This window comes from Cervus elaphus, chromosome 13 (assembly GCF_910594005.1).
Source record: "Cervus elaphus chromosome 13, mCerEla1.1, whole genome shotgun sequence".
In the NCBI taxonomy this organism is placed as follows: domain Eukaryota; kingdom Metazoa; phylum Chordata; class Mammalia; order Artiodactyla; family Cervidae; genus Cervus; species Cervus elaphus.
Window position 1 is genome coordinate 59,674,281 of NC_057827.1, and position 12,028 is coordinate 59,686,308.

General features: G+C 55.4%; 1 protein-coding gene across 4 annotated transcripts in view; it reads right to left on the reverse strand.

The window, feature by feature from the left end:
- The window catches only part of ITPK1 (inositol-tetrakisphosphate 1-kinase), a 157,071-nt gene that overhangs the window by 18,767 nt on the left and 126,276 nt on the right, over positions 1 to 12,028 (reverse strand). For all 4 annotated transcript variants that reach the window (XM_043921471.1, XM_043921470.1, XM_043921469.1 and 1 more), the window contains 2 exons: positions 3,423 to 3,521; positions 3,089 to 3,129 (listed from right to left, as the gene is read on the reverse strand). In XM_043921471.1, coding sequence (XP_043777406.1) covers positions 3,089 to 3,129; positions 3,423 to 3,521 — 140 coding nt within the window. The remainder of the gene's footprint in view (positions 1 to 3,088; positions 3,130 to 3,422; positions 3,522 to 12,028) is intronic.

A 12,028-nucleotide genomic window follows, 5' to 3' on the forward strand; every position in this document is an offset into this window, starting at 1 on the left:
AAGTCAAGGCGGGAAGCGGGGCGGGGTGGGGGGGGCGACTGGAAAAAACCTCCCCGCGTTGGCTGAGGCTGGGTCTGCCCAGGGCCCACCAGAGCCAGCAGCCAGTGCTGGGGCCCTGATGAATGTTCCTTCCAGTCCTCAGGGCCACAGCAAGGAGCCATCAGCTGCCCAGGGCTCCTGCACAGGGAGGGGATAACAGGGCTGGACAGCTGGCTGCCCACACTAGCTGTCGTCTCTCAACGAACCATCACAGAGCACCACCCCAATGTATCTGGGGCCCAGCTGGGTGGGGCAGAGGTAGAGACCCAGGCCACATGGGGAAACAAAATGTGCATGTGTGTGTATACCACAAATGTGAAACAAATGTGTATGTATATACCATAGGGAAACAAGTGTGCGTGTGTGTGCATGTGTGTGTGTGTGCACGCGTGCGCACGTACATACCACAGTGAATAGCTCCTTAACCTGCCGATTAAAGTAACAGAGCCAGACATGAGTTCAAGTCCCACCCCTGGCACTTGCTGCATAAGCCCTGTTTAAACTCCATTTTCATCAGCTATAAAACAGCATCAGCCTCATGGGGTAGCTTTGGGGGGTCCTCTGTGCTTTTGGCTCAATTTTTTTTTAAGGAGGGGTGGTATTTCACTGTGGAACAAACTCAAGTGCTTACACCAAAACAAGAAATCAAATCATAAACATAAAATAAAAACAAACAAGTCCTGATTTTGGGTGACTGAGCTAGGGACTGAGGAATCAGAAGCAAGGCTCAGCAGGCTGGGGTCCGGGTGAGGACCCCAATCAGAAAGCCCCCTTTCCTGCGTAAAGCTAACCATGTACACAGAGGTGTCCTCCGTCCTCACTGCACTCAACATCCCCAGGCACCCCTGAGGTGGGATGGAGCCTGGCCCCCCTGGGCTCATGCCATGGAGGGCACCCCACCAGAGGAGGCACTCCTCTGATGCAATCAGCCTCCCAGAAGGCAGGTGGCCTGGAGCACAGAAGCCCCCCCGGGAACCTGCGACACTCCAGACCCCAATCTTGGAGCTCTGTTCTTGATGCCCACCAGAGCAACCCCTCCCAGAAACAGCACACAGTAGGTTGGGGAGCCCCAGGGATGAGGAAGGGGAAGAGGGGCCATGGCACACATGTGTACATCTACGAGCCAAAGTCCGGAGAGCTGGACTGAGGGGTGAAACACCTTAAGTCAAGCTGACCCCAAGGAGTCAAGACTCTCCCGGAGGAAGCAGGTCACCTCAACCCAGAACCCTTGCCCCTTCTGCAATGACCCAGCACGCTGCAGGGCAACTGGCTACACCTCTTCAGTCGCTTCAGTCATGTGTGACTCTTGGACTGTAGCCTGCCAGGCTCCTCTGTCCATGGGATTTTTTCAGGCAAGAGTACTGGAGTGGGCTGCCATTTCCTCCTCCAGGAGATCTTCCCTAAGCAGGGATGGAACTCATGTCTCCTGCATGGCAGGCGGATTCTTTACTACTGAGCCACCGGGGAAGCCACTACAACGTATCAAATGTTCCCTGGCCCAGAGCCCACAGCAGCACAGCAGTACGGGCACCTCCCTCACCCTCCACATCAGCCGTCATACCGCCAGTGACAAGTGTGGGACAGAAACTCAGAGAGGCTGGGTCACCTGCCCACAGTCACGCAGCGGGCAGCGCACACAGCCAGATCTGGTCCCAGGCAGGAGTGACTCTAAAGCTGATGTGTCCACAGCAGAAGCAGCTCCCTCCCAGCAGGCTGACCTGCTCTGCGTCTGAATGGTCTACTCACACTCCTGACTGCAGTCGCCCTTCTGTCCTGAAAAACCCCAAGGCGCTGACCAGCAGAGGAACGGTTCGGTGGTGTAATGGGTCAGGTGGAAGGTCGGGGGTCCGGTGCTGGTGAGGGGACCGTGAGTTCCAGGGCCGTGGTCTGGCTGCTCTGAAGCCTTCCGGTCCCCCCACCCCCGGGTCTGGCCCAGGAGCACACCCCAGGCATGGAGCCCAGGCAGACCCAGACGGGGAGGCTCCACGAGGGCTCCAGACCTCAGGAGACAGCTGACCTCCGCCGCAGGCCGGGATTTCCTGCCCCCACCTTCCCGCCCGCAAGCAGTGGGACCCCTCAGCTTCATCACAACATATTCCACACCACGCGGACACATCATCTGTTTAGAGACATTTCCCCATAGGTACGCACCAGGGACAAAGACACTACCTAAATCTACAGGGTGCCGCTGCTGGGCTTGGCCACGTTTAGTCATGAGGTCGTGGGGGAGCACTTCTGATGGTGGGGCTGCCCAGGACAGGCTTGCCCACAGGGCTTTCCAGGAGGGTCAAACCTCTAACACCCAGGGTGTCCTCCCACGCAGCTCATGAGGGGGTCACCAGGCTGGGCTGTGCCCCTGGAGGCAACGTCCCAGACGTGATTCCCCAAGATGGTGACAGACCCAGCTGAGCCCCTGCCTGGCCACCGGCTCCTCTTGCCCCCAGAAGGCCTCTTCCGCCTGGCCTCCCACAACACGCCTGCTGGCGCTCTCTGCCTCTGGGACCCTGTCTTCCCCACTGGGGCAGCGCTCTCATCTCAGGCATCCTTCCCTCAGCACCCAAGGTGAACGGTCACTGGCTGAGTACAAGAATGAACACGAGGTGGGGGGGGATCACGTGCACAGCAGTGCACACACAGAGAAGGGTGCCCCTTCCTCCTCCCACCCCCTTCCCCGATTCAGCAGGACCTGCAGACTTGTGGGCAGTGACGGGATCTTTGCAGGAGGGCGGCCAGGCCTGTGCCCGGCCCAGAGCAGGAAGTGACCGACGCTGACGGGCCAGAGGAAGGTCAGATGGTGGTGTGGCTCGCATGGGCTCAAAGGGGACAGGCACGCCCATCCCAGCCTTGGGCAGAGGAGAGGCCCAAGGTGCAGGTGGAGATGGGGTACCAAGCCACCAGCAGGTGCGGTGGGACCCAGCAGCAGGGCTGTCAAGCTCCCAGAGAGACACTGTGAGCTGAAAGGATGGCGGTGGAGGTGGGAAGGCAGGGGCAGGGAAGCGGGGGGGCTGGAGGGGGACAGGGCTGTCAAGTCATCAACTCCTCCACTCACCTCGTGAGAGTTGGTGCCATGAGCCACTCTGGTTTTGCAAACTGTGGGTGGGGGAGAGAAAAACAGGAGTTAGCAAGGTTACTCACCTACAAAGCCCAGCCTGGCAGATACGGAGAGAAACTCTCAAAACCTCCTGCGGCCCCTGGGGTGGGGAGGGGGGTCATGGGGAGCTGGGGGAGACAGGCTGACTTCACCAGGGCCAGCATCTGCCCTCAGGGGCGCCAGATGGTCACCATCAGGCCAGGCCCTTACCACCCAGGGACCCAGGGACCGGGGCTGTGCCCTCCCCGGATGGCTGAGGCCTCCCTCCACCCCCAGGGGTTCGGGTGCTCACTGAACGGGAAGGCCAGGCCGTTCTCCTCCAGGAGTCGCATGGTGTCGTCCCCGCACAGGCTCGTGAGCTCCATGAAGGGCGGAGAGCAGATCCTGTCGTCTGGGGATGGAGGAGGAGCCCACGTCAGCACTGCCTGCTCCACGGGGCCCCTCAGCACCCCTGCCCGCCTCATCCAGCAGCCCACACCCTGAAGTCACCCGTGGGCGTGCAGACACACACGCTCACACGTGCCCCGGGAACGAGGGCACAGTCATTAACTATTGTCAATAGCATTCCCGTAAGGACCGGCCTGATAACGGCAAAGCCTGAAGATCAAAGAAAAGTGAAAACGAGACCCAGGCAGGCTCTGACTCAATCCCACCTCCTCAGCCCGCACTTGGGCTTGTGACGCGCACACACACAGCACTTGACATCGGGATGCTGTTTTGTGACTCGAATTTGCACTCAATCAACTATGAACACTTTCCGTGGGCAGTGACGACGCCCCTCCATACAAGGTACTGGTTTAGTGATTGATCATCGGAGGATGACGCCAGCCCTTCAGCTCTTAGCCTGAGGCCCACACTGCTGAAGGCTTTGCATACATCACATCTGAAGTCTGCAAATAATCCTATGGGGACAGGGTGGGGGGGCGTGGAGGAGTCGCTGAGGAGGGGTAGGGATTAAAGAGGGGCTCACTGTCACACAGGGACCCCTCTACTGGAGCCTCTCATGCCTAACAGAGGGGCTTCTGCCACCGCCGTCACGTGGATGGGCCACAGTCAGGCACACACTCCCGACCTCCTCTGGCTGCCAGACTCCAGCCCTGCCCAGCTCCCACCCAGCCCCCCTGCCTCGGCTTTGCTAAGTCCTCAGTCTCAGGGGGCTGCCGGCCTTCTCTGTACACCCAAAAAGTGGGTTCCTGGCATGTTCGGTTTTCTGAAAAGCTCTGGAAGCTGGGTGTGCTGTTTGTCAGGATGATCCTGGAGATCAAGTGAAGGCAGAAAAAATCATTCATGGGGAAACCAAATGCATTCTGAATCTCTCTGCGGATTGCTGAATTGCACCACTAGCTTGTTATTACTACTTTGTCTACCTCCATCTCCAGTCAGGGCACCGGCTTCTCAGGAGGTAAGACCTCCCTGTATTTCTGGGCACAGGGGCCGGGAAAGGCTGAGCGTTAGTGGGATGGGGATGACTCCCCTCCACACACACCCACAAACTTGGAAACCAAACCAAAAGCAAACAATAAAGCAGCTTGTCTCCAACAGCTTCTAGCTACTTGGCTGGCTAGGAGGTCAGTACATTAAAACATTAAAACCAAGGTAAGATCCAGCTTCACATATCTCATAAAAAGCAAGTGCCAAGAATTACACAGGGTATATTAAAAGTGCTTTCATTTCCCTCCTCACCCCCCACCAGCAAAGTCCAAAGTCCAAACAGGCTCAGAGTGATGGCAGATGCTGGGGTGGGCAGAGTTTCTCGGGGACCCAGGGAGGGAGGAGCCCTGGTGGGCGGCGAGGCAGGCCCTCTGCTTGGAGCATTCATATTCCTCACAGACAGAGGCTGCAACAGAGGCAGTCCTTGCCCAAGGTCACTGGACAGTCACATCCAGGGGAGGACAAGGAGCCGGGCTCACATGGCAGGTCAGGAAGAGAGAAACCAGGGAAATCAGAGCACCAAGGGAGGGAGCGAGCGGGTGGGGTGTCCTGGCTCTCAGCTGTAAGCCGTTATCTAAATGGGGCCCCATTTCTGCACCCCCTGCCCAGAGTCAGAGCTGGGGTGGAAACACTGGTGAGGGGCTGGCAGGCCATGGAGGGAGGCGGTGGTCTGTGCAAAGACTTCCTGCTGTAGCCCCTCCAGCCAGGCCCTAACGGGGTGTGAGACTCCAGGCCAAACAAACTAAAGGGTGTGGCAGCGGGTGGGCGTGCCGCAGCACCCACCTGGTCTGGCAGGGGACCCATCCTGGCCCCAGCCCTCCCACGGGAAGACTCAGAGATCCCTGGAGGCAAACAGACGGCCTCCTGTTAAGAGCTTCCAGATTTTTTTGGAGCAGGTGAATAATCTGCCTGGCTTTTATCATTTGTTGTTCAGTCACTAAGTCATGTATGACTCTTTGCAACCCCATGGACTGCAGCACACCAGGCTTCCCTGTCCTTCACCATTTCCCAGAGTTTGCTCAAATTCATGTCCATTGAGTCAGGGATGCCATGTAACAATCTCATCCTTTCTCGCTCCCTTCTCCTCTTGCTCTCAATCTTTCCCAGCATCAGGATCTTTTCCAATGAATCAGCTCTTCACATCAGGTGGCCAAAGTATTGGAGCTTCAGCTTCAGCATCAGTCCTTTCAATGAACAGTCGGGGTTGACTTCCTTTAGGATGGACTGGTTGGATCTCCTTGCTGTCTAAGGGACTCTCAAGTCTTCTCCAGCACCACAGTTCAAAAGCATCAATTCTTCAGTGCTCAGCCTCCTTTATGGTCCAACTCTCACATCCATACATGACTACTGGAAAAACCATAGCTTTGACTATATGAACCTTTGTTGGCAAAGTGATGTCTCTGCTTTTTAGTACACTGTCTAGACTTTTACTATAGATTCGCTTTCAATGCCCTCCCCACCCCAGGCCATCAAAGCTTTCCACCTAATGTCATGGCTAATGACCAACAGTCAAGAAACCCCACTTGTTTACATGGCAGACACTGTTCCATATAGTCTGCAAAACAATCATTTACCCTCACGAGAGCCCCATAAGGAGGTGCTGTCACCCCCATTTTACAGATACGGGAAATGAGGCACAGAGAGGGGAAGCTCCCTGTCCAAGGTCACACGGTTGAGTAAGAGGTGCAGTTGGGGGGCTTATCCACAGGCAGCTGGATCCCAAGTTCAGGCTACTGACCATAGCCTCCCTAGCAGAAAAGTGCCTGCTCCTATTAACAGAATAAAAGGACTAAACTCACACAATCCTAGCAATAGATGTAGCGAAAGCATTTCAGCTAAAACAATAAAACGTTTGGAAGAACACACAGGTGTAGGTCTTTATGACCTTGGATTAGACATGGTTTCTTAGACACCAGAAGCACAAGCAATCGAAATAAAAATGGACATATTTGACATTGTCAAAATTTAAAACCTCTGTTCTTCAAAGGATACTATCAAGAAAAGACAACCCAAAGAATGGGGGGGAATATTTGCAAATCATATATCTGGTAAGAGTCTAGTATCCAAAATACATGAAGAACTATTAACAACCAAACAATAAACAAGACCAGTAACCCAAGTTAAAAACGGGCAAAGGGCCCAAAATGGACAGTTCTCAAAACAAGACACACAAATGGCCAGTAAACACAGGGAGGAGTGCTCAACATCATGAAGCATCAGAGAAACGAAGATTAAAACCACACGTGTGAGGCTGGCTACAACCAAATCAGACAGACAATAACGAGTGTCCTGACACTTGCTGGTGGGCACGTGAAATGGTCCAGCTCCTCTGAGAAACGCTCTGGCAGTTCTTCACACAGTTAAACACAGTCCCAGTGTGACCCAGCGGTCCACACCTAGGTGTTTCCAAGGGGACGGAAACACACGTCCACACAAAGCCTGTCCAGGAATATTCACAGCAGTGTTATTCATAACAGCCAGAAAGTGGCAGCAACCCAAATGTCCATCAACTGATGAGCCGGTAAACAAGAGGTGATATAGCCACACAATGGAATATTATTCAGGCATAAAAAGGAATGAAGTTCGCATGCGTGCTACAACATAGATGAATCTTGAAAACATCATGCTGAATTGAAGGAAGCCAGTTAGAAAAGCCACAGAATATATGACTTCATTTATCTGAAATGTTCAGAACAGGCAGCTCCATTGAGATGGAAAGGAGACGGGTGGTTGCCAAGTCCTGGGGGGCAGGTGGAATGGGGAGTGACTGCAGGCGGGTCCATTTCTTTTTGGGGTGATGAAAATGTTCTGGGATTAGATAGTTGTGATGGTTGCACAACTTTCTGAATATATTCAAAACTAATGAACTGTATCTACACTTTAAGAAGGTGGATTTTATGGTACGTGAATTATATCAATTCAAAAAAAAAAAAAAAAGGGAAAAAACCCCAGCAGCAGCAGTTGAGATTCATCAAGCACAAGCACTTGACCTGTGCAGGAAACTGGGCTAAAGAAATGCAACAGGTACAGCGTCTCCTTCAGTTCTCCAGCAAACCTGCAGAGTCCCGTCCCCCACCACCGCCCCTGCCAAGTCTCAGGTGAATCAGAGAAGGACGAGGGCAGTGTTCCCCCAGAGATGTTTGGGGTCCCGGTGAAATGCAGAGACGAGATATTCCTAATGAGCGGGCCACAGTGAGCATTAGACCAGACACCCCCACCTTTCTGGAGTCTCGGGCTCTGGCGTCAGAAGTGGTACCCTGGGTGGTAGCAGGACCCAGCAGAGATGTCAAACGACCGAGTGCATCAAGAAAGAGGGGCCACGCGCAGTGTCGCATTCTTCTTCCTTTATCCTAACTTAAAGCTGGCTGACCACACCCTGAGCAGCAGGCATGACCAGCTGCCGACCCTGCACCCTCTCCAGGGTGGGCCCAGGACTGGAGACCATCCAGGTCACGCTGCCTGAAAGGCCCACAGTTCAAGCTCGGTCACCCCCCCCCCAATGGGCCAGGCTTGAGGGAAGGCAGTCCTGAGCCCCACAGGGCAGAGGCTGGAAGGGACCCATGTCCCTCGCTGGGCTGCCGGCTGCTCCACGCCCGGGGCTTATCCCAACTCTAGACTCAAGGACTGTAGACCATGATGACTGTAGCTTGCCTCAATTTCTGGCAGCTTGTAGCTAAAACCATCCTGCAACGCCTGTGAGATCACAGTAAATTAGAAACTACTACTGTTCCTATTTTGGTTTTTCAACCACCAGTCACCAACGACAACAACAAAAAAATGTGTTGCATCCTAGGAGCCTGAGATCCAGCAGTGAAGGAACACGAGCCACGCTGCCTCGAGGAGCCCACGCTCCAGGTGCAGGGACCAGGCCGCAGCCAGACGGAGGAGCAAAATGGACAGCCCGACGGGGGCGGCGGGTGACCTGGGGCTCGCGAGGGGGTGCCAGTGGAGGTGGGGTGCGCCCAGGAAGTGCCTTGTGGAGCCAAGACACTGGAAGACGAGCAGGCAGGCCGGGCATCTGGGGCACGCGTACTCGTGGCAGACAGAACGGCCGCTGCAGAGGCCCTGCTTGAGGACACGGTGCCTCCCGGGCGCACACACTGACCCAGCCTTGGAGAGGAGGATGCTGACATCGGTCTAGCCTGTGGACTCAGAGGTCACCTGAGTGGGAGGCGTCTTGGTGGCACGAGACACGTCAGCCCCGTCCCACGGGAGGGGCAGTGACAGCAGCAGTCCCTGCAGCTGCCCCCTGCCCCCAACCCCGGGAAAATCCCAACAGTGCCAGCTCTTGTCCCCCAAATAGTATAAAGACTCTTCCTATCAGCCAGCACTGGAGCCCAGGAGGCTGTTTCTGCTCCCCCGAAAAAGGCTACTTCTTTATCTGTCATTGTATTTCTGGATGGGAGTTGGAAAGGAAGCTTTTTTTAGTTAGGTGGTGGGTTGTGCTCTGCTAAGAGCTGAAACAGCAGCCCCTGGGAACCTGAAACACCCCCCTCTTCCCTGTCTGCTGGCCTCGTCTGAGAATGTGAAGTCAGAGGTCCTGGGAGACGGCAAGTCCCATCACGTCCAGAAAGGGGAAGAGAAGAGTTCAAGGTCACGCACAAGTCATGGGCAGGCCCAGGGTGAGAAGTCAGGTGTCCGAGTCACACGCCTGCCTTGTCCAATGTGCCAGGTGGCCACGCTCCCATGCCACGGGGGACAGATGCCACAGAACTAGCAAGAGGACCAAAGACAATGACGAACAGGTGCCCCACGTGCCAGCTGGGGGAGGCGGAGAGGGCACTTTGAAGGTGCAGCTCTGAAGCCTGACTCTGAACCTAGCTGTAACTTTTGGCAAATGACTGATCAATGCTGGGCCTCGCTCTTCTCATCTCTAAAATGGGAACAAGGCCTCCCGAGAGGGCTGTTGGGAGGCCTGGCACATAATAGCAGTGGTGATTTCTCTTACTACACTAAGCGAGCCCAGCTGGGCGGCCCACAGGACAGCACGTAGATTCTAAATCGTAGCTACCAGCCCACGTCCAGTTTCTGGGGACGACAGAGCTGGGTCTCCCCCTCCGTGGCTTCCTGGCTGCGTCCAGCAAGGTGCCGGCACCAGGCTGTGAAGGAGGCCCTGCCGGGGCTCCGGCAGGGTAGGCAGGGCCTGGGGACAGCCGTGACAAGACCCTGCCTCAGTTCATTTCTTCCAGACGACACTCGAGAGAAACAAAACCTGGGGGCAGCGACGGTCCCCAAGGACACACAAAGGCTGGAATCCTCTGAAGTTTCCGTGCAGGGTGGGACCCCAGAGAACGACACTTGTGAGTGAGGGCTGTGCTGAGGTGAGAGGAGCTGAAGGCAGGCCAGCGAAAGAGCCCGCGGGGCCTGGAGCTGGCTGTGTGGTCCTGGGCAGCAGGGAGGACCCACCTGGCACGTGTTGGGAGAGAAGTCACTATATTCTCCCTCTCTAGAACGGTTCCATGAGGGCAGGGACCGGTGTGTTTTTTCAGCCCTGTGGGTCCAGCGCCTAGAACACTGCCGGCACACAGTAGGTACTCAACAGGGGCTTGTTGAGTGAACGGACTGATCTTTGACGGCGCCCTGTGCACAAGGCCGGCTCCTCGGGCATCTCGGCCACATCTGGTCGGATGCAGAGTGCGTGGCTGGCGTGCCTGGGCGCTGCTGACCCACATTCCGGGCCAGCCTGCCTGCCTGCCATCGGGCCTCTGGTCACTGCCGGGTCCTCACGCTCCGCTCCCCCCGAGGCTCGTCCCACCTCACCCTGCCGCTAGTTGTTCCATCTGAAAACACAACAGCCCTCACAGGCCCTCAGTCTGGCCACTGGCTTTTCTGGAGGACTTTCCCCTACAGAGGCACCTTGTTTATCTGCTTTGCTATAACCGTGACTGGACTTTCCTTTTTAATTGTTTTCCACTGGACGCTGCTGCCACCAGTATTTTCCCATGATTCTGCATTTCCTGGTCACCCAACTGCTGACATTTCCCCTCAGGTCAGACATTTATGTTTGTGCCAATTTTCCTCCACCGTAGACAGGGCTGAACATCTCTCATGCATGATAAGGCTTGGGGCTTGAAATAAATCATTTTCTGCAGTCACGTGCCCAGGAGCTGGGGGCCCAGGGCCCCCTGGAATCAGCATTTCTATGGTTCTTGCCACAGAGTCATGTTGTTCCCCAGAGGGACCACAGGAGTTTCCTGGGGAACCAGCAATGAGGGGTCTTGACCATGCTTTTCCAGCCCTAGGGAGCACCGTTTTCAGAAACTTGGGCAGAACTTTCATGAGGGAGGGTGACATAGTGAGTGGTCCCACCCCCTACACAGGTCACTCTGGGGCCTGCAGATCCCATGGCAGAGGGAGCGAGGCACAGAGACCCAGGCTAGCTGGGGGAGCCCCAGCGCAAGGCCCGTGCATGACCCAGGGAGCAAAAGCCTGGGACGGGGGGCCTAGAGACCTGCATGCAAGTTCCAGCAGCTCTCCCCTGAGCCTGGGCAAGACCCAACCATTCGAGTTATGGGTTCCTGATCAGTAGTAGACTGGCGGTCATGATTAATGACTCCTGTCTACTTCCTAGAGTTGCAAGGAAGAGGAAAAAGCACTGTGGAATCTGTACCCACTAAAGACGCCAGCTCTTGCACTTTCATGGTGGTCCAGTGGTTAAGAATCCACCTGCCAATGCCGGGGACACAGGTTCAATCCCTGGTCCAGGAAGAAGATTCCAATGCTGAGCGGCAACTAACTAAGCCTAACACACTGATTTCACAGGCCCTGGAGCCTCTGCACACACCAGACCCTCAGCCCTGCAAGCACCTTTGAGCCCCTTCTCGGCATGAGACGCTCTGGCTTGTCCTCCAAGCCTTGGGTCAGGCCACCTCCCTCCTCTAAGCATCACCTTCCCCACACCTCGTAGGAGCCATCCCGCTGCCCCCCAGTGCATTCACAGGCCCCTGTGTGCCTGGGGTTTGAATCTTGGCTCCAACTCGTATCAGCTGCGTGACCCCAGCCAAGTAACTCTACTTCTGCCTCAGCTTCCTCACTGAAAAGAGGACAAGGGCAATAGTATCCACCGGTGACTCAGTGGTAAAGAATATGCTTTCAATGCAGAAGATGTGGGTTTGATCCCTGGGTTGGGAACAAACCCTGGAGAAGAAAATGGCAACCCACTCCAGTATTCTCGCCTAGGAAATCTCATGGACAGAGGAGCCTGGTGGGCTACAGTTCATGGGGTTGCAAGAGTCGGACATGACTTAGTAACTAAATAACAACAGATATTTAAATGATGAAATAGTTCCTTAACACAGTTTCCTCTGGGAGGAGCAGTCCCATCCCAAGGGTCTGGGTAGCTGTATCGGCTTCAGCTGTATCACCCAACACAACCCATCCCAGGATCAAAGCTGGATGATCCCCTGGGACAGACAGAACAAAATCGGTAGCCCAGTGCCGGGGTTTCTTCCTGGCTGCTGGAGTTTG